Source organism: Mizuhopecten yessoensis, unplaced genomic scaffold (assembly GCF_002113885.1).
Source record: "Mizuhopecten yessoensis strain PY_sf001 unplaced genomic scaffold, ASM211388v2 scaffold716285, whole genome shotgun sequence".
Classification (NCBI taxonomy): Eukaryota; Metazoa; Mollusca; class Bivalvia; order Pectinida; family Pectinidae; genus Mizuhopecten; species Mizuhopecten yessoensis.
In genome coordinates this window covers 490,840-516,032 of record NW_018480040.1, presented here as the reverse complement: position 1 = coordinate 516,032, position 25,193 = coordinate 490,840, and the positions used below count along the sequence as shown (strand labels likewise).

The 25,193-nt window shown below is 37.2% G+C and overlaps 1 protein-coding gene across 3 annotated transcripts; it reads right to left on the bottom strand.

The window, feature by feature from the left end:
- Positions 1-3,133: 3,133 nt before the first annotated feature.
- LOC110442644 (zinc finger protein 236-like) lies at positions 3,134-25,113 on the bottom strand. 3 transcript variants are annotated; one of them, XM_021486335.1, is made up of 7 exons: positions 24,947-25,113; positions 10,744-11,732; positions 10,162-10,545; positions 6,311-8,562; positions 5,399-5,547; positions 4,632-4,715; positions 3,134-4,272 (listed from the first exon to the last, which is right to left on the bottom strand). In XM_021486335.1, the coding sequence occupies exons 1-7, from the start codon at positions 24,993-24,995 to the stop codon at positions 4,055-4,057; spliced, it is 4,125 nt and encodes a 1,374-aa protein (XP_021342010.1). In that variant the 5' UTR covers positions 24,996-25,113; the 3' UTR covers positions 3,134-4,054. The 3 variants fall into 3 exon arrangements, with proteins under 3 accessions (XP_021342010.1, XP_021342009.1, XP_021342011.1); XM_021486334.1 differs by lacking the exon at positions 24,947-25,113 and adding an exon at positions 14,692-15,182; XM_021486336.1 differs by lacking the exon at positions 24,947-25,113 and adding an exon at positions 14,497-14,557.
- Between the last annotated feature and the right edge of the window lie 80 nt (positions 25,114-25,193).

The window sequence follows — 25,193 nt, the reverse complement described above, 5'->3', positions numbered from 1 at the left end:
TATATAAACATAACTGACTCAAAACAGTGCGATTGCTAAAACACAATTTGGTAAAACAATTTCAACAGATAACAAAGTACGGAAAAAGAATTTTTCAAAACCCATCTTGTTTCTTTCACAGAATAATGAGGAAGAATATTAGAAACCGTATTACAACAGAATTTTGTTACCGATATATTACAAGAGAACCTGGCTTTGAAATCAAGCGTTACAGACAGAAGCCCCTTGTTATTGAAAATCCTAATATCACCATAATCATAAATGCATATTGAATGTCTGCCTAATCAAATAATCAAGTATTATTCCTATTCAAACAGAACAATCATCATAACAGCCGTCACCAACGTAATATTCACGTCAGTGTCGTGTCATTTTACTGCCATCAAATCTGAAATATATCTGAAGAGGCACTTTTCAAGGCCAATACCAGGTCTAAGGTCAATCTTAAACTGACAGATTTTTAGCGTTCAGTAGATACTCTTTTGAAGGGAAATTGAAACTATGAAATAAGATTTGATGCCACAGATTTAAAATTCAAATTGACCATAGAAAAGCTGCCTAAAATGACTGGGTTTTCAATATATCTGAATAAGGGCCGAATCAAAATGTTGTAGAACAAATTTAAACTTCATACTGGTATTGAATTGGAAAGGTGCTTTGTGCCATGATGCGAGTAGCCATGCGAGTTCAAAATTGTTAGATAAGTCTTTCATCAATAGTTCATACATTTACAATTTATTTTTGACACTCTGTCCGATTTCAACCTGAAAGAAACTTCGATATATGGAAAAATTGGTCGAAAAGACAACCCCAAAGCTTGCAATATTTTCAGTTTAAGTACATATATACAAATCCATTTCATCGTAAAATAAAATACTTGAATCAACTATCACAACTAGTGTTAATTACAGAACACATATATATACAGAGTTCATTTCATTGCCTCGCTGTTTAAACAGTAATGATAAATTGAAAATACAAAATGAATTTGAAATGTAAAATAACAGAGTAACTTTGTACAACAAATACATGGTCAATATTGGTAGATATATAAAGAATTTTATTGAGAACTACACTAAATCACTAATCAACGTATGTATATAGATATATGATGTTGACGGGAGTTAAACAAAACATCAGGTGAAACAGTATTAAACACTTAGGAATCTCCATACAGCCCAAGGAGTAACAGACAACACAAGTATGTTACATAAACTCTTTGAATAATAAAACAATGAATATAATTCGTAATATCACGTGTTGAATGACACAAAATCGATGTGTCAGGGTAGCGTGCCGAGTGCAATTCCACCCTCGCCTAGGCCAAGTCCCTTAATACAGAATGACACAAATCATGGTCAGGACAGTGTTACAGGGCGTTGTGCAGAGTCCACCGACACCTAGGCGGAGGCGGATCTAGTAACCTGGGGAAATCAAACGTTCCGTCCAAAACATTTATCAACGTTAACTGGCCTTACAAAGCACAAATGTATATCAATTCATTAAAACTCCCCACCCCTTGTAAGCATGCAATCCAGGTAAAGTTAAGGCAAATACAATTTTCTATTTCTAATTATAAACAATATTTTATACTGCATATCGTTCACCCGGTACTTCAATTTAAACTCCAGTCAATCTGAAATTTTATGGAGCAGTTTTAGTACAATCACAGAAATCTTTGAAGATTCTGCCTAATTAATTTGGAATTACTTGGGTTATTCCGTCTTTGCATATTGCAGAGTTATCTTCTCTTGGGAGCAGGTATTGATTGTTACGTCACTTGTTTGTGAGAGTAACGTCATAATTTTTTGAGAAAACGACGTAATTTTCTCACACAAACCAATGACGTAACAATCAATACCTGCTCCTAAGAGAAGATAACTCTGCAATACGCAAAGACGGAATAAGTGGATCACCAACAGAACCCGCCGACACTCTGGAGTTCTTCTGTAACTGAATCTACAAATTGGTTGGAAACAGATAACCATGCTGACAAACAAAATGTAAAATTAACTTGGAAAAGACACTTGCTGATCTTTTTTTAGAGAGTGTCAGTGATTATGACAAAAAAAAAATCAACTGAATTGTTTTAACGTTTACAGATATTTAAAAAATAAACAACTGGAATGATCAGACCTCTCAGGTGCAATAATTATCATATGACAGGTAACAGGCGTGCCATATTTATCTACCCTAACTCACAGACGTTTTAATCAAATTGTTTTAACCATACAAACAACAAACAGTACAAGTTATATATACGAACAGCGAGTTCTGCCCTTACAAAAATCGTCTTACGAGCTACTGATAATAACAAAAAAATAACAAATATGTAACAAAATTTGGTCCTTCATACTTCTGTAGGAAAAATGGTCCCAGTTTTAAACCCTGTCAATTATACTGAAGATATTGGTCACATTTTCATACATGGCTTCATAGCAAAAGGAAATATTATGGTCACAATTTAGAACATGCTCTTCACAGCAAACTGAAATATTGGTCACAATTTTAAACATGTTCTTTATAGCAAAGTGAAATATTGGTCACAATTTTAAACATGTTCCTTATAGCAAAGTGAAACATTGGTCACAATTTTACATACGCTCTTTATAGCAAAGTGAAATATTGGTCACAATTTTAAACAAGTTTTTCATAGCTCAAAGAGAAATGTTGGTCCATTAGTTTATACATTTTTAAAAGCAAAGAGAAATATCAATATTGGTCCCAGTTAAAAACTTGGTAAAACATATCCTCCTTAAAATTGATTCTTGTAAAAATTATAATTAAAAATACACATTTTATAAAACTTCAGATGAATGTTGATTTGAACAAGCTAAACGTCGACTGCAGTCAGGATGTAATGTGTGTGTTTAAAGTTTTATAGATATGAGGCCACTTCAGTTTTATCACATTCACATAGTCGGACCAGAGGTGTGCTTTGGTGAGGTGTGTGTGGGGTGAAAGAAACGGTCAGTTTAGTGATACATTCCAATATGGCCGGACTAGTTGGACCAGTGTTGCTTGTTTATGAAACAAGGACATGCCTAGTGGTCATATGTTATTTCCTAGCAAGACTTCGCAAAGAAAGTCTTCATTCACATGAAAAAAATCAGGTCTTGAGGGATTTCCCCCAAAAAGTATATAAATCAGTTGTTCCAGATATCATAAAGGCCCCGATGTTTTACTAAGAAGTGACAAGAGATACGTAAGGTGCTCACTAGTACAGCTATTATAGTCTATCTGTATGTTAACTGTAGTGGGGAGTCGTGTTTTTTATGTACATATACAAGTATATCATGATTTTTTCTGTTAATGTCAACATTCTGTATTTACAAAATCTCTGTATAGTATTTAAAATAAATGGTCCCCATCAGAATATATATATAAAAAAAAACATTTCAACAAAACAAAAGTTGTTAATAGCAAATACACAAAATTAAATTGAGCATGCTTTTTCACATACGGGACCAGACATCATGAAAACTAACTCAATTATGTCTTGTCAATATGCCTCTGTATCAATTACAATGATCCCTCCACAGCAATGCTGCTTTACACAGTCATCCATTCCACTATTATACACATCTACATATATCTTTAACAGGTCCATGAGTGGCGAAAATAACAATCTGAAACTTCCTCCGTAAGATACACAATATACAAAATCTCATAATTACCTCCCTTTTCAGTTAATTCTATTTAATGCTTCCATACAATTACTCTATGCCCCTTATTTTCACCAGTTTTCAAGATCACGAATGTATGTGCTCCCAGTCTCCTCGTCTTTCTGAGGTATCCTCGCATTTTTTCAATCAAAATACCGATATAAACTGTTACTTCCTATAACAGTAACCCCTATGCAAGTCTTAGGCTAATTTCCTCCATTGGGACACCTCAGCAAAACGTCCTCACTGCAAGAAGACTGGATATATCTGTTGTCAGCTGCTAAGACTTTCTTCTAGAATACTGAGGTATTGTTGGCATGTTTTAGTTTTTAAAAGGAAATGGAAATATTTCACATCACAAAATTAATCTGTTAATTTGGCGCGAGCAGTCAACAGAATTCAGAAGCGTCCTCCATTTTTGTAACTTTTATAATACAGTTGCCGTCGAGGTGCTTCTCCAGATTTTTCTGTGTGACAAAACCCTCGCCACAGTGGTTGCACTCGTTGCGTGACTTAAGGATGTGTATTTGGGACTTCATGTGGCGGTTCAAGTCGGACTGTGTCACCCCCTTATAGTTGCACACTTTGCAGCAGAACTCGCGTATACCTGAAAACAGACAACAACCATCAGAGATACGACAACACCGCTTTCATTTGGATGGCTTTTAAAGGTCCAGTGAAATTCATCTTCATAACCTAATTAACTTTTCACAATTTTATTTTCAGTAGAAATATTTAAAAAAAAAAAAATATATGTTTACTTTTCAATAAAATATTTACTTTTCACAAAATGTTCAAAAAGTTTCAAATAATGTTAATAGTCTACTAAAATTATGCTTTGAATAAGAAAGAAAAGCTCTGACTAAATTCATGCACTCAAACTGACTATTAGAAACCTTGACTTCATCCAATCAAACTGACTATTAGAAACTTTGGCTTCGTCCAATCAAACTGACTGTTACATACCTTGATGCCTCATCATGTGAACCTTGAGTTGACTGTTGGTGCGTGCAAAGTAGTCGCAGAACTTGCATTTATACGGCCGGATATCTGTTAAACAAAAAATCGTTGTAGGTAAACAAAACAATCACATTACATAATGAAATGTATTACAGATTCTCTGATGAAGAAATTATTAAAAAATTCTTGGAGAACAATATCCCCTTTGGATACAATTATCTTTCATCTAAAAACACATTATTTCAATAACAATGACAGGGACCACAGAATGTGACTTCACTAGATCAGTCATGAATTGAGGAAGTTCCAGTTACCATGGCAGTCTAGCAATGCAGTCGAAAACCTTTTAAGAGAGTCACTCATTTCAACATATGGTAATTTCATGCCAAAGATTATGCAAGACTCTTCCAAGCCAAGAGGAATAGTTTTCAAACTGATAGAAGAGTGAGGGTACGTGCCAGTTTGCATCAATTCGAAAATACAAAGGGTGGAATATCTTCATCCTACTTTCTCTCATTCCATTTACATAATTAGCTCAGAAACCACATCAAGCCGTCACAGCTTCCTAATGTGTGATGTCATTATTGTTGTCACAATGTCAAGATAGAAACTTCTTATACCCCTTAACAACTCTGTCATATATGCGAAGAAATGAGACACTTTTTTAAATCATATTTTTCATATTCTTAACCCTGGAAAGGGATTTCCATGCAGTTGTTTTGCAATGACCGGCATAAAATCAGATTTCTTAATTTTTCCAGCAGGTGCTCTACCTTCGTGGAAGTCCATATGTCTGTTGATGTCGGAGTAGGAGAGGAAGTCCTTGCTACAGAACGGACATCTGTACACCTGGCGGCCATCAGTCAAGGTCATAGGCTTACAGACCTTGTCCCTGTTGACCGGAGCATTCACAATGGGTAGTCTGAAAGCGAGGAAAACATTGAGAGTGATTATCACAAACAGCCAATGGAAATAACTGGATTACTTAAAAATTTGCAGTTTGAGTAGATCAGTTCATCCTAATCTGGACTGAACTAACACAGAGAAGATAATCTGATTTAAACCAAATTCTTGACTCCGTTCCTCTAGGAGCTACAGTATAGGATCTAAAACCATACATAAGGGTTCATGTTCTGGTAACCTTTTATACCTAAATGCTTTGCAAGTGTTTTTCAATGCCTGCAGTTTCGGGAGTATCGCACCGATTGGCTGGTGTAAAAAGTCACCATAGCATGACCCCTTGTTTTGGTGTCAATTCCTACACTTTGTTGTATCCTATAACCAGAGTGAAGAGTTTGATTCAAATTGTTCTAGAGGGACAGAAAAATCATAAAGTAACCTGCCCACCTGTACTGGTATAAAGTAACCACCCGAAAGTGATGACATTGAATCGAGACAGGATGTAATGTGATGGGAAAGACATGGGTAATAGTCTAATAGTATGCCCCCTCACAAAATAGTGGGGGCGTAGAAATTGAACACTATATCTGACTTTTATTCCTGGGACATTCAACAAATGATTTGAAACGACATTTTTCAGAAAAAAACATTTAACATGTCTACTTGAAAATCCGAAACTTGAAATTCTTGTGTATAGATCGAGTTTATAAATGTAACACGTCTCTTTGGTTTAAGTGATACACAGCATATTTTTATGCACAACACTAAATCATTAAGCAACATACCTTGAGTGTGTACGAGAAAGGGAGGTAACTTTGCGCCCGTCAGCAGATATCTGGCTCCAGGTGAAGCCAGAGCCTGAGGTAGGAGGAGTTTCGTTTGGCGACCACTGGACGCGTGGGTACCCCACCAGCATGTCCCGGTCATTACCGTCCGAGTTGATGGGGGAGGGGTCAGACGACATTGGAGTAGAGCTGTCTGTGGGCAGGGGTTCCTTCGCTGAAATTTGATTGGCTGAGTTTGCAACCTGCACCATACCAATGATGTTGCCAGGGATGGGGGAGGGGAAGGCCGAGTTTGAGAGAAGCATCATAGGCTGTGGTTGGCCAGAGGTAGAGCCACTGCCACTCGTTAGGATCATTTGGCCGGGGTTCATCAGGAACTGAGCGACTTGTGGATTTGCAGAGATGAAGTTAGATGTTGGAGCAGATGTGGGAGGCAAGTCGGCCTTTGGGGACAATGGTTCCTGTTTTATCTGTACGCCACCAGGGAGATCTGATGTTTCTGGCAAGGTGGCAACAGCAGCTCGAGCGGCCTCACTGTTGATGAGGAGTCGGGTGGGGATTTGGAAGGCGGCAGCTGGTGCTGGGGTAGGAATGGACACCTGTAATGGAGCAGGAGGTGGGATGGAGGCATTTTGGAGCTTCACCGGCTGAGACGATTTGCGCTTGGACTTATTCGTTTCCTTGCCTAATGAGCGCCTCGGTATCATCGCAGTGACCAGCCCGTCTTGGCTGTTAGCCTCACTACTCTCCTCCGAGTCACGCTCTGACCAAACATCTAACAGACGGGGACCATCATCCATGTCAATATCTGGGTCATCATCTGGGCCACAGGGCATCACCACAGTGACATCCTCCTGTATGCCTTCCTTGATGAGTAACTCACGGGCACGTTCCTCATGTGACTGACGCGTGGAGTCATGGACGTCTGCGTCAGGTTGTTTGCCTGCCTTCTTACTTAGAAGATTTGACAGAAGTGAATGTTTTGTGGAGGGTTTGATATGGGGTTTAAGTGTATGGTGGTTGTCTTTGAGGCCATGGAATAGTGTCAGATGTTGCCGCAGAGAAGTGAACTCTGTGAAACCTTTACCACACTCCTGACAATAGCACTGTTTGTGGCCACTGTGTATCTTGATATGTTTGAGTAGGGAAATCTCCCTGTGGAATGACTTACGACACACTAGGCACACATAGGAACCATTACTGTTCTTGCGATATTTCAATCCACGCCAGAATCGACACAACACATCGTTTCCACGATCCTCGTTATCCTTCTTGAATATACTGGCATTGTTGATCTTGTTCTCAGCTGGGGACGAACTTCCCTCTCTCTCATCGCTATTCTCATCGTTTCCTTCCGACTTCACCTGAATTCCGGAATCCATGTCGGAATTGGATGTGTCGTTGTCAGCATCGTTATTCTTACACTCACTCTCATGTCTTTTACTGACATTGTCAACCTCAGACGGATGTCTTTTACGAATGTGCTGCATCACTTGGTTCTTAAACCAGAATGAGGCTTTACATAACTGGCACTGGAAAATCACAATATCTTTTTCGAAATGCATTGACAAATGGCACTGCACTTTACTCAAGAAATTAAACACCTTTCCGCACAGGTAGCATTTGTACAGGCTCGTCTCTTTACCGGTGGCTAGGTTAACACCATCCAGCCGTGTGATGAGCACTGTTTCGTTGCGGATGCTGATTCTACTTTTAGTGAAGTGAGACCCATGGATGATCTCAGCCCCGACCATACTGGTTCCGTCTTTGATCATGTCGGTGATGTCCGGTGGATCCATGTTGTCCGAATTCATCAACACGTCATCTGAGTTTTCCGACATGTTGATAGGATTTGCCAACTTGCCCTGACCTCCGTTTGATATCTTATGTTTGAACAACCCTGTCGACTCGTCTAGCTCGACCTCGTCGTCCTGATAGGAGTTTGTGTAGCCACAACTGTAGAAGACTTTATTACTCTCCTCCATTGTGTAACTGTCTACGTTGTGTAAGGACGATGTTTCGTCAGAGTCCATGTCTTCCAGATCCATTTCAGAACTGTTGGGAATTTGAGGTTTCGGAGTGTCCTGCAGGTTGGGATGAGCCATTTTTAATGCTATAGAATTGAGATTGTTTTGCTTTTTCAGTCGGAGGAAACGCTCTTCGAGGCCTGGACTGAGCTCAATGTCAAATCCATGGGCAGACTTTTTGTGGTACAGCATGCTGTTCTTGGCACGAAATGGTTTACCACATATCTGGAAAGACATACAAATTTCATTCAGTAACGTTACTTATTAAAAACAACATATTGTTAAATATAAACATTGTCTATGTTGCAGTACATGAAAAATGTAATGAATACCAGTGTTTATGACTTCAGGTCTTAGTGTTTTCCTCAAAGTAAAAGATGGATCTGAAGCATTTTTCTATAACATATTCTCTATACATTATAATTGTGTAACATAATATTATGGAGATATTGTTCTGGGCTTTTCAAGTAGTTCTTACAACTTGTTATTCAAGTGCGTTCTTGAAATAACAGGAGACAAGATACAGAGACATCTAACAGGAGACAAGATACAAAGACATCTAACAGGAGCCAGGTACAGTACAGAGACATCTAACAGGAGACAGGTGCAGTACAGAGACATCTAACAGGAGACAGAGGTACAGGACAGAGACATCTAACAGAAGACAGAGGTACAGTACAGAGCCATCTAACAGGAGACAGAGGTACAGTACAGAGACATCTAACAGGAGAAATCTAACAAGAGACATCTAACAGGAGACAGAGGTACAGTACAGTGACATCTAACAGGAGACATCTAACAGGAGACATCTAACAGGAGACATCTAACAGGAGACAGAGGAACAGTACAGAGACATCTTACAGGAGACAAGATACAAAGACATCTAACAGGAGCCAGGTACAGTACAGAGACATCTAACAGGAGACAGGTGCAGTACAGAGACATCTAACAGGAGACAGAGGTACAGTACAGAGACATCTAACAGGAGCCATCTAACAGGAGACATCTAACAGGAGACAGAGGTACAGTACAGAGACATCTAACAGGAGAAATCTAACAAGAGACATCTAACAGGAGACAGAGGTACAGTACAGAGACATCTAACAGGAGCCATCTAACAGGAGACATCTAACAGGAGACAGAGGTACAGTACAGAGACATCTAACAGGAGACAAGATACAAAGACATCTAACAGGAGACAGGTACAGTACCGAGACATCTAACAGGAGACAGAGGTACAGTACAGTGACATCTAACAGGAGACATCTAACAGGAGACATCTAACAGGAGACATCTAACAGGAGACAGAGGTACAGTACAGAGACATCTAACAGGAGACATCTAACAGGAGACATCTAACAGGAGACAGAGGTACAGTACAGAGACATCTAACAGGAGACAGAGGTACAGTACAGAGACATCTAACAGGAGACAGAGGTACAGTACAGAGACATCGAAGTTATCAAGAAATGTAACTCAAACACTTGAAAATCAGGGGTTTATCAGTGGGGTTTGTGAAACAGACACTGGGATGAAATTGGGAATTGAATGGTCATTTGACAAATTATGTCAAATTATCTTAGTTTATCTTTATGACTGATGATTCTCTCCTGTCTACATGACTCGGTCAATCGAGAGGAATTCATTCAAATGAATGCATTCCTTGTTTTAAATTTCCTATGTGGAAAATTTTAAGGGAACAAATTCGACAAAATCACACTTTTTAGACTGGGTCTTAAAAGTACCCCGATGAACCTCCAAAAATCATAGCAAATGAAACAAGAAAGTGATCTCCCTTTGTTTCGTCGTCATGGCTATACTCACATCACATTTAAACGGACGCTCCCCTGTGTGACACATCATGTGTCGTTTGAGGTCGCTGGGTTTGAGGCAGAGTTTACCACACACGTAGCATGTGCGGTCACTCTGACTCTCCACGTCGGCACCACTCTCGGGACTCGTGCTCGAGTCCTTCCCGTCCTGCCTGGTCATGCCATCCATCAGCGTCACCTCCGGCGAGTCGTCCCCTTTGAAACGCTTGGTTCCGTCAGGCGAGATGAGCTCAGCTCGTAACTGGTCCATCTCTAGTTTGCGTTTCCGCATCAGAGAGTACTTTTGAGATATGTTACTGTTTTCACTCTTAATGCCGTGATGCATGAACTGATGGTACTGGAGACTACGCTTGGCTTTAAACATTCGACTACACATCTGAAATCAAACAATCACACATGATCAAATTTCACGAAACAATTTTTTGTTTCTCCCATAATTACTTTTTTTCCCCAATGAATTCTGTATTTTCTCGAATCATATGAAGACTTTGAAGAAAATCCAGCATCATTAGAAAGTATTTCCGAAGTCCTTATATAACCCAAAACCAGAAGAATTATTTTCATATTGACGTACCTTGCATTTGAACGGACGTTCCCCGGTGTGTTTGCGGATATGCCGCTGGAGGTCTGCTGGACTTTTCTTTACAACTGCACAGAACTCACATGTCCTGTCCTTTAGAGAGCTACTGAACCCTTTACTCAGAGTGCTCTCCCCTTGACTGTTCACTTCCTTCTTGGTTTCTCCATCATCACTTGCCTCGTCGATACAAAGCTGCCCCTCGTCTTCCTCATCTAGCTCCATAATTTCATCATCGTCCTTGTCACTTTCATTATTTTCTGAATTTTTATCTTCGATCTCGTCCTCAGCTTTCTCCGATTTGCAATCACTGTGAAGGTCGTTGTCACCAGAGTTTTCGTTTTCTTCCATTTCTCCTTCCTTCATCTCGCTGTTTTTAACTTCAATATCCAACGTTTCACTTACATCACCTTTACCACACAAATGGTCAGTTTCCTCATCCGATGAAACATCTTTGATTTTTCCTTTTGTTTCATTTTTCTTTGTTTTGTCAATAACTAATTGTTCAGTTTCATTGTCAGATGTGCAATCCTTTTTCGAAAGTTTAGCATCCTGGTCCTCATCACTCGAATCTTTCTCAGATTTTTCCTGATCTGAGGAATCATCATCATTGGGAATGTTTTCAGTAATATCTACCTTATCCTCGGAATTGTCTACATTTTCATCCGACTTTTCGGTATAAAATACCACCATATCACAGGGTTCATTCTTCATTTCAGCTTCCTCATTCACCTCTTCCTCGCTTTCCTCACTACTTTCATCCTCTACTGGTATTTCCTTTCCTTTCTTTTGTATCTCTGTCTTACTGTCACTCTTCTTCGAAGTGATGTAGCCGGGAGTTTTCCCTGAAGGAGGTGCTCCTTTACTTCTTGTTACTCTGGTGGTTCGTAGTGGGGTCACAATATTTCCATTGTCGTCTGCAATTGCCTTTTTGTGAACAGTAGACTTTCTTGTAGCTTTCGTGGGGCTTTCATCTTCTTCTTCACCTGAAGGATCAGAAAAACAGAATAGTAACTATATTGTAAGCAAATCATGAATGACCTATTTCTCATCCAGAAATAACCTGAATTTTTCAAAAATGAGATTTACACACACCCCTTCCCTCTCTTTTTTCTTTATTTTAGAATTTTGTTCAATGAATGCATTTTTTTTGCAGTAAATATGCAATATTTATTCTTAGTTTAATATGAAATCCAATATGATGGTTATTTCAATGTTTGTTGTGAAATTATCTGTATTTTTAAAACTAGTGAAAATCTTTGTTATTTTCCCAATTAAAAGAGACCTATTTTTTCTATTTGAGAAAAAAAGCATGAAAAATCTTTGACATGTACGAGACTGTTTCTATATTGAATTGGTGAGGGAAAAGGCTCATGCAAACAGGTGTTTTACAGTCTGCAATACAGCCTGACTATCTCACACATATCACGAGCAAATGACCAATACCTGCAGCCAAATGGTGTCCGAACTGATCTCTATCTTGATTTACTGGTCAACTATATACTTTTGAATTGTGAGAAACATGCTTACAGCTATGTTCACTGCCTGTGATGTTTGGCGACTGAAGCAGGTGACAAACCTACAAACCTGTTGTTATTTTACTTATGTGTGTTTGACTTACTCAAACAAATGGACACATACATATATACCCGGCAATGTAGCATGTAGTGTAGTGTATGTACACGTGACAATTCATTCTGAGTCTATACAGTACAAATTAATTTTAACCATTTATTCATCAAAATCTTCATAAAACACATAAATGAAGTAAATTATTTTAACATGAATTCTTATTGAACTGCCAATAACTAATAGTTTGTTTACACGAAAAAAAAATCCTGAAGTTTCTAATTTTATAATAGTTCAGGCTTTTTTCTAACATTTGTTTTGTTGAACTCTATCCCGACCAAACAAAAAGAAATGACAACATTGCTGACGAGTGTTTACCTTTAAGTATTTCCCAGCTATTTTGACAATTAATTGCCATGTTCCTAAAGTTGGACAAAATTGGCAGCATATCGCAACTTTTAAATCCAATTTTTCCCTTTTCTCTCTCTAATCCCCCCCCCGGATTTCAAAGGTTGAATGAATAAACCACAACCAGCAATCAAAATATGGATCAATTGTTATGATTTGTTTATAAACACCATGGTATTATATATCTGTGCTATAATATTACAGTCCTGGGGCAGAGAAGGAACTCTTAGGTGTGATAAGGAAATGCTAATTACACAATTGGTGACCTGCATAATTAGAACACCCTGTTTCCAGACTCTTATCTAAACAAGTCTGTCAATGAAAAGCAATTACCATAACAGCCATTATGGCACTAGGGTTACTTTATCTTTCATCTCCTCATAATCCTCTCGATAAAATTAGCCCCCAACGACTCCCTCCCCTATACACTATGCATACCAGATCAATTATTCACCAGACCTGAACTTAAAGGTGTCAAAAAAACCCGATTGAAAACCTTTAACGGTAATTAAACTCTTAACTGATCGATTGATGATTTTTAATTAAAAAAATATGACAGAAAAATAATTGTTCACAAGATGTCTTCAATAAGATTCAGTTTTGAAATTTTTAATATAAGTTTTACTTCCTTCATAAACAATGTGCGTATTAAACATTTACAAGATGTATAGTTTATCGTTTTCATATCATCACAATCTTTGAATATATGATATTGTTTTCACAATCTTTGTATATATATTACATGTATATCGTTTTCACAATTATGGACAAAACGAAAAATAATTGTCTTCATAAATTTATCTTTCTATCCTTGTACTTCTATATATACATCTTAGAAGAATGTGTCATTCACATACAAACATCATTCATAAAGGTCTAAAACAAAAAAGCGAAGATACTTTCACTACGACAAATCTCTGGTAAAATGTTCAAGTATAACTTCAAACAGCTCTGCTTTTACTTCAGAACCATTAGAAATGTTATCATCTACATGTATTTCAGACTGAAGCTTAAAGCTATACTTCAAGATGTACTGGCCATGGTATATTATGTCAGCAACAGTCTGACGCATGATCCGAGGATTATTACTTAACAGTTTACCAATAGTGTGACAAAATGGTTATTGATGATAACAAGTGATTCAATATGATAGAAATCGCTCATACCTATACGTAACATAATATAAATAAAGCAAAACATGAAGACTAGTTTAATCGACTAGCGCTTTTGTCCATCTATTGGGGCTCTTCAGGTGATTCACATACAAAGGGTAAAGAACTCTGTATAACAGGTATATATATACCTTGTGCTCGTAACATGATATATATATATATTTTATATGGGGCAAAGAAGTAATTCCAACAGTGAATTACTTCTTTGCCCCACATAATATTTTAAGTAATTCGTATCCTACGGACATACCTCCATTAGGATCCAGTGTTATATGGGACTTTACCGTCTATATTACTTCTTTGACCCATATATATATATATACAAAATTTACATTGTACTGTATTCCGTCTTCCCTTGTTACTAAATATCTGAAACGTGCGACTTAATTAAAATCCATTTTATATATAAAGCTCTATGGAAACTGTTACTTCACAGTTGTCTACTAAACCCACGTTTGCTTGATGTAGATTTGTTAGAAGGTAAAGTTATTATAATCAGAAAGTCTACTAACAAAGTTAAAGCCAACTGATCACAATCAAATGTGATTGATCAAACAGCTAGACATCAATATGAAAGAATTATTTATAACAATTTACGTACCTGTATCATAATTCATTTAAATCATTGATAACAGTATACCTTCACCACCTGAAATACGGCAGTGTACTCATACCTACAGCAGGTAACTCACTGTGTACCTGCTTCACACAAGTAAACACAAGTACGAGTATACATGTGTACACACATTCTGTTATGACAAATTTATATATACATGACATATATATATAAGATTACCTGAACTGGAGGAGTGAGATATGCTGTTTTTTCTAGCCTGATCTGATGTAGGTGAAATGGACATGATGTTTGGTTGGCCTTGTACATATATATAAATCCCTCACGTGTCACTTGGAATGCTATTTATAACCCAGCATGAGAACAGGTTCTTTTCAGAAGTCTGTATGTCTGACCACTGGTCAGCTATTGACCAGTCCACTCTAACATTGTGCGTGTAAAACTTTCACACTAGCCTCGGGTCACGCTGTGCGTCTCAGTCACAAGGTATACACACATTACCTGGTCGACCCATGGCTGAGAATGCATACCTGGTATACAAAATATACCAACACGTATACCTCGTGGCTAAACCAACTTGAGACTATCTAGGGGGTCATGTGACTTGCATTCCCTGTCAAATTCTTGGGCCCCGCAGGCACGACTATAGAGCGCTAGCATGCAAAGACACGCATCATGCACACGGTCAATAGAGCCAGGACTACCTGTACTAGCTGATCTGCCATGTGTGTGCGTGTCACCAGGTATGCCTGTCGATTACCTGAACCACAATTACCATACCTGGCCAAGCTATGGGAAAGCAGCCTGGTCACTCATTCACGTTCTCTCTCTACCACCACAGGTCAAGGGAGCTAGTGGAGGTACTGGTCACTCATGTGGTCAAAGGGTTTTATCTCCTTCCCCACTATAAGGTGTGGAACACTCCATGAATGTGAAGAATATTTCGAAACAGCACGACACAGAATTTTTTAGTCAAATTTGCGTGAGCACATTTCCGGCCTTTTCTTATCCCTGAAATCTGACCTCTGCATGCATGCATGTGTATTGTGTGCCTGTGGTGGGTGTTTACACCGCTCTGAAGTTAATTCGTGTGTATGTGTGTCAGCCCCCGTGCCTGATTTGAGGGTCGTTTATGTACCTATGGGTCGGATTTTAATCCAGCCTTGTCCTGTTTAGTCGGGTACATTGTAAGCCATCGACAGACTATCTCATACATGTGTGTATACACGACCATTGTACGAACTCTGTATAACAGGTATATATATATACACCTCATGCTCGGGTGCAAGAATACCTGCGGGCCACCTGATTGAGGATCTAGGTTATGTTAGCTACACGTACCATACATGATCATAAACCTATCCCGAGACAGCTATCAAAACCTGATCATGCATTTCATACACCAGCATACAGGTTCACTGAATGATGATTACAAAAAGTTCGCAAGTTTCTGGCAGACAGCGCTAATCGACATGAGCTTTGAAAAGCTTGATATGCAGTATGCAATATTAATGATATCACACGAATACAAAAATAAACTCTTATATTTAGACAGACTTGTTTTTATCAATTTAAATAGAAGTATTGGACAAACTTATTTTTTATGAACTTGGACCAAGTTGTTTTTATTAATTTCACGATAGGAATAGTTTTCTTTTTAGCTTTTACTACAAAACAAAGAAGTTTACACAAAACAATGATGTTTTTGTAACTTCTTTTAATAAGTTTTAAAGACGTTTTTTTGAACTTTTTCATTAGGACCATTTTTTCTTATAAACATTTACTGTTGGACTAACTTGTACTTATATAAATATGAACTTTTACTGAAGTTTTTTTTTCATATTATTTGGCATTTTCCTGCCAATTTTTTAAAATTTTATATGGGGATGTGGCATCAACACTAACACCAAATTCTTAAAACTTTTTTCAAACTCTTTATTTTTCAAAATACAGTTCCACAAATAGGAGATTCCCTAAAAGGTTTTCAAGTCCTTTAAACTCCCCTCGAGAAAATCCCCTCATTCTCTTAACATATATTACAGTAGCACTTAACAATCTGCTAAATAAAATGTGTCCCTTTTTGGTCTTCCAGGTAAATTACCCAGCTACTTTCCCCACAGATCTCACTGTGATCCTCCCCTCACTATTTAAATGCCCTGGGGAAATCTGTTTTGATTTTTTTTCAGGGCCCACTCAAGTCCACCTTTGTGAATGGAATTCGTGATTTGAGGTCAATGTGTATAATGAATGGGTGTATCTTTCGGGGTAGTTTACCGGTACAAATAACTCCTTATATGGAACGAGACTGGCGGAGGCAGTAAAAGCTATAGGAAACCGTTTGTCTGTCCTATTTCAGGGAAAAGAGATGGGCTTTCATAACCCACTGGACGATTGAAGATGCACACCATGTAACAAGTATGACATCATACAAGTACACACATTCGTGAGTCCTATAACATCTTCCTGTTTCTCTGGTCAAGTGCTGACCACTAGGATATATATATACAGCCTCAGGCCATCAACCACACGTCCATTTCACAGCCCAGGAAGGAACTGGACATCTAAAGTGTGTAGTATGTATTGCACAACTGACCAGCCGAACTTTATATTCACTTCACTGACCACTCACTTCCCAATGAACATGATCAGGGATGAAGACTTTACGACTCAGAAAGGTTTTCCAATACCTCCCTTTAGTCTGTAGTGTTATTTTATTACGAAGCGTGTTGAATCAATATGTAAAAACCTCAAACAAAATTGTCAATACAAGAGGCCAAAAATAAATTCCTTCACTTTCCTCAATATATTAAATTTCAACATATTTCATTCGACACCTTGACATTGCATTTAACTAGTGTTGGGCAATCAGTTTAAAATCATAATCAATTGCATAATTGGTTTAAGATTCTATGAGATTAAATACCCAAATAAAGTGAAAAACATTAATATTCCATCGACAGACAGAGCTGATAAATTCATAGTACAATGTAGGTTTTGTTCTTTTATAAAGAATGGATATCAAGCAACTTTTATGCAGTTTTATCAATCATATAGAAAATTTTGAGGAATATATGACTTTCAATGCATATTTCACATTGAAGACATTTAGTTCTTCGATATCAATGATGAACCAATTATATCAATTTTGGAATTTGTAACCAATAACCGGAATAAGAAAGGGCAAACTGATCCATTTTATCAATCAGTATCGATCACCAGTGCATCACTGCATGTAAGACCTGTATTTATATATAATATTATCCTAACTGTGACCTTGCAAATTGGTTTTTAGGTTAAGGTCATTTATTTGAACCTAGTCTTTGTAAGCAAAGCTATATTACACATGTTTCCTGATTTTAATAAAGCCTCAATATTATTGTTAGACATGTTTGATTTTTACCCATTTAATTAAACTTAACAATGAAAATGGTCCTAATCTATTATTTAATCTATTTCAACCAAACTGATAGCTGATCCTTTGCAATAAAGATTCCAAACAAATATGTTGCTCTGTGTATATACCTTGCATGAATTATACCCCTTACTGTTGAATTGTTTGATGCTTGTAACCCATTTCACACCTATGACCTTGAATGTGGGTCAAGGTAATTCTTCAATTAGATAAATCCTATATAGGGCCTTTATCACAGCAAGAAAAGCTGAAGCTGGACAGACAATGGATGTTACCTGTTATTGCATTATTAGCGGTCAGGCATGTGAAAAGTCGTTTTGTACCGATGTCATAAGAACAGACAATGGATTAATACCCTGGTGTTAACTAAAACAAACACTTGTCAAGTTGGTCCTATAGTGATGTGTTACACGCAAGTTTCAAATTTGCATAATTCCCACAAGTCGGTATATTTTTTCAATGTTCAATGTCCATTTTATTTCCAAAAGTTTACAACTTATAGGTACAGGATATTAATGCAATCCATACATATATAATACTTGTTTGCCAGGGCGGCAGTTTGCACATATGTATAAACAAATCCTTTAACTGCATTGGTTGTTGAAAAATAAAACCCCACTATACAGTAAATGATAATTTATGGGTTAATTGAAAAATGCTCACCTCTAGTCAGAAATACTGCACGCTGCTGGAAATCTAGATCTTTCTCAACACACGTTTTTACTGCAGAAGATTGGTGGATTAGTTTTTACAAACTTTCACCACATTATTAACAGTTTTGGTAAATCCTGGATTCTGTTCACCACAGAAACCAACTGGACATTACAATTGATTCGACTACCCGAGCTCTACCATTACGTAAAGAGCACTTTTCTAAGGTAGGTCAGCCTTAGGTTGTTGGTTTAACGTTCTGCTCGACACACACAATGGACAAGGCTATACATTTCTGGTAATCTACTTATTTCTGTATCAGATATAGGGGTGGTCAGTGCGGACACATACCGTACTGGTCAAACAGGTGGACATCATATTATGTAACATGAAATCGCTTGACCACATACTACGTACAGGTAAACCACACACATACATGTGTATACACTGTATAGGTGTCAAGTCCAGCAGGTACCTTCTATAAATCAACGCTAATAAAACATAAGATTCCAGTAGCCAAACACCTGTGGCTAGAATTTTTTTTAGGGCTATGCATCAAAATATTTTAATAATCACATATAACTTAGGGTGAACAAACTAAAGATAATATCTTGCGTTGATAGAATATTTTGGAATCTGCCTATAATGGCCGTAATACTCTAGAACTTGTAATCTACCACCAAAACATTCATGGATGTTAGAATGAATTACATTGAGTATGCATGACCATAAACATTTGAAGATATTTTAAATTTTGTTTCTTAACTTAATTACATTTTAACTAATATAAAAGAAAAACTTACAAGGTTTCAGTTTTTAAATATTAACTGGTTAATAATGTCAAACTAAAATTCAACATAAAACTTACAAAATTGACATTATGATAAGGACTGAAGTTTTCACTTATTTGGTCACCGCATAAAGTATTTTTCCCTTTTTCCAGTGATGTCAATCAAATTTTTATAATCATGCGTGTCAATTAAGCCTGCTCGATCAAGCAAGCATGCCATTTAACAGGCCCCATCAAAAATTGTAGTTTAGAATTATATTACACCTCCAGACAATCATGCCGTGCATTATAAACTTAATGACCCTCATTAGACCCAGACCTGAGCATTGTCCACCCCCACAGGTAAAACTGACCACTACCTGACAGGTAAAAATCTCTACAGGGGCGTATACACCATACACACACCTGAGCACATGTATCGTTATCTGTCCTCATGTGTCAACAACAAGGCTTCACCCTGCCATCCCTACAATCTAAATTTGACTCATCCAAATCAAAAGGTAGTTGAAGCTATTGTGGAGATGTAGGGGCTGAATGACATCAACAACACCGGACTTGACGCTAGTGACACATTTCACACCACTAGAAAATCACAAACACATGATAAAATGAAATTCCTCAATGATGGAGCGTCAACATTTCATGAAATTAACCTTTTGGGGGCCCCATTCTTGATATGCATGATCAAGGATACCTGCATACCACAGGGAACTAAATCAGTCATACACACACAAAACACAGAAAGGAGGTCGGCAACCTGGTGGAGAAATGTTTGGGCCTAACCATATCAGAATTTCCTGGTGTGAAAAATCTTTTGAAAGGAGAAGATTCTCTGTTTGAATGACTTCATTTAAAACTATTCACTGTCGGGGGGGAAAAAGTGACTTGTTAGCTGTAACCATTAAAATTAAAGTTACAACAATTTGTATCAATGCATCCCAGAGCAGCAATTATATAAAATTTGTAAAAATTCATTATACAGAAATAATGATGGAAAGATGGAATAGGAAAAAAAATAAGACAGAAGGAAAAAGCAGATAAACCCTAATGACAGCTAGATTTTTGTTAGCAGTTCATATGAATCTTTCATTCAAACTCGTTCCCATCGGAAAGTAGCCTCCATATTTTCTAAAATGGAAAAGAAATCGCAACTTATTCTGATGAAATGGTAAAAAAATCATTGTGAGTTGAAAATGTTAAACTAAAGTAAATATTTTCATGGATTGTTTGTATTTTTCATGTGAAAGATCTGTACCTCTTGTGAACAATATCAGGAAAAATATAATCGAAGATGAAATATAGCAATGCATGTTGTTTATTTGTAAAATAGACTATTTTCCCCAATTATACAGTGAAATGTCCCCAATTTTGGGTCAGGGTCATTTCACCAAAATTGAAAAACATCCGGCAAAATTCTTCTGATGGGAAAAATGGAAGGGAAAATAAGAAAGTAACAAAGGAAAGGCAAAAGGAAAGAAATATTTAATTAAATGTCTTAACCACATTTCTATGATAGAAAGAGTACAGTAAATATTAAGTTGATTACCATACCAAAAAGTTTTAACAGGAGAAATGGAAAAGCCAAGTGCTTAGAGTGGTACACAAACTGTGCACCAGATATTTTACTGCAGCGATTGCTGTCAAAGAGACCTTATCAACTGTTCGGAAACAAATGACAAAACTAAATACAACAGAAAATCTGCCTCTGAAGTCATTTTTATTTATGTTGAATTTTTCCATTGACTACCGAGAACACAGCGTGCATCCTTACCGATTGGAGGACAAGGCTTCCAACCACACCCCTTAGAGACACTGGCAGAGAGCCGAGTACAGTTTCTCTAAACACTGCTGTACTGCACCAAGACTTGAAATGTCAATTTTTCCCTCTAGTCCAATCTTCTCCCTCCTTAATCAAATAAAGAATCCAATTAAATTTTCATTGATGCATTTTTGCCGAACTATGATATTTCAATGACAGAGAAAGAATGTCAAACAAGAGAATGTGTGTACTTCTACAGATTTTAATTATGAATTGGTAGTAAAGAGTTATTTCTGAACATTTCGGATGATCAGAATACACTAACTTTTCATCCTGTTATCAATTTCAAATCCTTAACTTTGCTTAAGACAATCACATGTCAAATGGATGAATTTGATGAGCATCTCTGATCTTGTTGCTATGGTTATCGCTCCACAGAAAGTTTAATTAAGAAATAGTCCGAAATCCAAAATGAATAACAGGTAAATTAAAACATTTTAATCTAAAACACAAAAGGTTGCATTAAAACTATCAAGTCTGCAGCTCCCAATTTAATTCAGATCAACAAATTGTTAGCAACTGAAATTGTTATTTATTACGATTAAATAATTATGGACTATGATCTGAATAGAGGCAGATATGCCTGCGTTCAGAATAAACCAAGTCAAAAACTTTTTTAGAATTATAAGTTGAGTGTGATACGTGTTTGTGAGATCACAGCCCACCTAATAATCTATTTGTCAAATTCTGGGTCAACTCTGTTACAAGTTTATTGATAAACTGGGATGTGTATAATATATATGTACACACTGTGACAACAGCCGAATACTTAACAATTGTTTGGTGCTGTAGATTGATTAGGTATTCACTATATTAGGAATTCGCTATTTACTTTTATTAATTAAAAGTCTTACAAGATATTTTTGTTCAAATACATGTATGGCTCTCAACTGAAGAAGAACTACAGTAATACCAGAAATTTCAATTCCTTAAAAAGCTAAAACAAAATTGAAGCGAGCTTGAAAAATTTGAAATTTATTCCAACAACCATTTCAAAACAAGCCTAAATTTCTACTAATCAGAGTCTTGTTGGCCTAAGATGGTCTCCTGCTAGAAAATGGAATAACGTTCCCAGAGTTTATAAAGATGCCAGCATTTTGCAGAGCAAGAAATTATGAATTACTGATTTTTTACCCACCTTTTAGCACTCTTCTAAAACAATATGTATGTATATAAAGCACTCTTGTTTACAAAATATTATTTCATATATATCAGATATTAAAAATTAGTTGTACTATCATCTTGTTAAAAAAAAAAAGGAAAAAAATCTATTATTTTATTTGAAAATTTTGAAGAGAATTATGGGGAAAATGCAAAATGCAAGTTTTCCATTGGAAATGGGGCCAGAATTTGGTCCCAAATCCATAGGCAAAATGGCACAAAATGCCCCGGTTATACAAATCTATTTCAACAATTACTAGAACATTTAATAATGTATTTATGTTCGCTATATATTGATAGTGACTGGATCACCAGCAGGAGGACCACACAGCTTTATCTCATCACCTTATCACCTAGTGCACATGCCGATACAGTCCACACCTGCAATCCACCTGAACCCTTCCCACGTGTACAGGTCATCCTTGTAGATAACAGTCCTCACGTGATATTTACACTACAGTGTACGAGCGTGTGTGCTGATAATGCCACACACATGCATGCATACGCATTCATGCAATCCAGGTATGTGTTTGACTCAAGAAGTATTACCAGGAACAAAGTATAATCAACTTTCTACTTTTATTATTTAAGTTTGCAGTAATTAGCAAATTTCAAAATCATATTTGAACATGTACTCCACTAGTAATTAATCCATATATATATATAAGCGTAACAAATAATTCTAGTTTACTTTTAATGTGTCTTTCTTTAATATGTTCATACCAAAATTTCATGTTTTCTCAAGATCTGTAAGCTTTTTCGGACATTGAAAATATACTGTGATGATGAAGAGTTATTGCCCTTCTTAGTAAAAAAAGTCACCTGTTGATCTTTAATGTAAGTATTAGCAATTTATAAAAAAAAATGTATGCAAACTTGGAAAGGAGAAGTCTTTCCAATAAAAATATTTTAGTGGTGCCGTTGACCTTCCCTGTTCAAAGTAGGAGAACCCTTGGCGGGGAGTCAAAGAACCTGGGTTGGTGTTTGAAAAAAGGGGGGAATAGACATAGTGTAAAAGATGTGGATAAATTTGCCTTACAAGCGTCAGCTGTAGGAATTTCCCTTTAGCTCAGCGGTAGAGCATCGGGCTGGAAAGCCAAGGGTCGCGGGTAGTTCGAGCCCCCAGCAACGGCACTATCTTTATCACTGTTCTTCATCCTACTACATATTCATAAAATATATATATCAATGACATATTGTTTTAGAAAGTATTTACAATTTTCTGCTTTCTTTATATTTATTTTCCCTCTAATAAAGGGGTTGGTCGGGGAAAAAATGTCATATTTGCTAAAATGGCATTTACATTTTTAAAATACCTTCTTATGAAATATACCGATTCAAATTTTGCTGAAGTTCACTCCCTAAGAGTAAAAATTATGATTATATTAAAGAAATCCTAAATCGTCACCGGACAGTCTAAAACTCTCAATTGACCCAGATCAGTGAAGTAATTTTACCGCACACGCGTCAGCAACAAGGCCAAATGTAAACATCGCGGCGAAAGAAAAAGATGCATGCAAAAGTCATGACAGGCACGAGGTATCAATACCGTTATATATAACAACAACATATAGGTAGGAAAACTACACTTGCATCATACATGACCTTTGAAAACAATTATTCACGTATAGTATTGCTGTCTTGGCCGCTAGTTGAGTCCGACATGGCACATGACGGCGTGCTATTGTTGTCTTCACTGCCTCACTTTCGAAACAACCACGTGACATATATAAATAGATCTGCACTAAATTTACGCGGGGCTTCCCCAAGATTTCCGTGGTCAAAACTGGACATTGCAAGCAGAACTCGACCATCATATTACCGTGGTATAACTTTTGGAAAGTCAGAGAACGCATTTAGACCCATTTATTTTGTAATTTTTTCCCCGACCAGCCCCTTTAATTAAATGAACTCACTGGATTTACAGTGTGTTAATAACTAACTAATTAGATAATCCAATCAAAAACCATTTCTCATGATGGGTGAACATCAAATTTGTAATGCAAGTTTTTAATTAAACACATAAATTCCATAATTAATAACAATTAAATTAATAACTCATCATTAAATGAATAAATATAATTAGACACTGCAATGTAATTCCGCTGCAATCTGAATGCGTTTGTAATTTTTTGTGTTTAATGAAACCCATTAGCTAACGTATAACCGGTTTATAAATAGATTCGTTTCTGTGGTTTAACACTAAAAATCCATACGTGTATTGAATTAGCATTTCGAGGCGTGCGTATGCACGTTTGCATGGTTGTCACGTTGGCATGATCATGAATGAGCCGACTCTAGCTTGGCACACAGGTAGGTAACAGGCCTCGCACACAGCTGACAAACACTGACCTAGAATGTCACCGCTGACCTCGTTCGTGAGCGACGCAGTGCAAACATGCACGGTGCGGTTTGTGATCGCGCGCATTTAGCAAAAATAAAGTGTCAAGCTTTGGAAGAAAAATCGATCTAAAAATCAATCTGAAACTATGGAGAAATTTGTTGTGTTTCCAGCAACCAGTTCTACCATCACGTCATACGCGCACGCGTAAGCTACATGCATGGCAAAGCAGATCACACCCAACATCAAGCAGACAACTTTTAGCCACTGAGCGTAAATTAGGATCTCAATAAATGTACTTACTACAAATGTGTTGGGGCTTTGATTGTTTTCTTCTCGACGACTTCGGCATTTTAACTTGTTATGATGACAGATCTGAGGCACGAGGGAAGTGTACAAGTCAGGTATACACACACACAGCTGAGTAAGCCTCGTCTCCCACCACCGTCGTCTTCTCCATGTTGTCAACTGCATGCTGGGATTGTGTTAGCACGTGTGCACGAGACCGGATATTTCACGTATTGTCAGGTGCTTGCGTGAGAGAGTTGAG

What these genes read in the sequence shown, in the direction of transcription:
- LOC110442644 (XM_021486334.1), bottom strand. Translation starts at nt 14,755, where the DNA reads ATGTCCATTTCACCTACATCAGATCAGGCTAGAAAAAACAGCATATCT. An exon ending in ATCTCACTCCTCCAGTTCAG is followed by an intron (nt 11,733 to 14,691) that starts GTAATCTTATAT and finishes CTGATCCTTCAG; the next exon opens with GTGAAGAAGAAGATGAAAGC. An exon ending in AGCGTCCGTTTAAATGTGAT is followed by an intron (nt 8,563 to 10,161) that starts GTGAGTATAGCC and finishes ATGTCTTTCCAG; the next exon opens with ATATGTGGTAAACCATTTCG.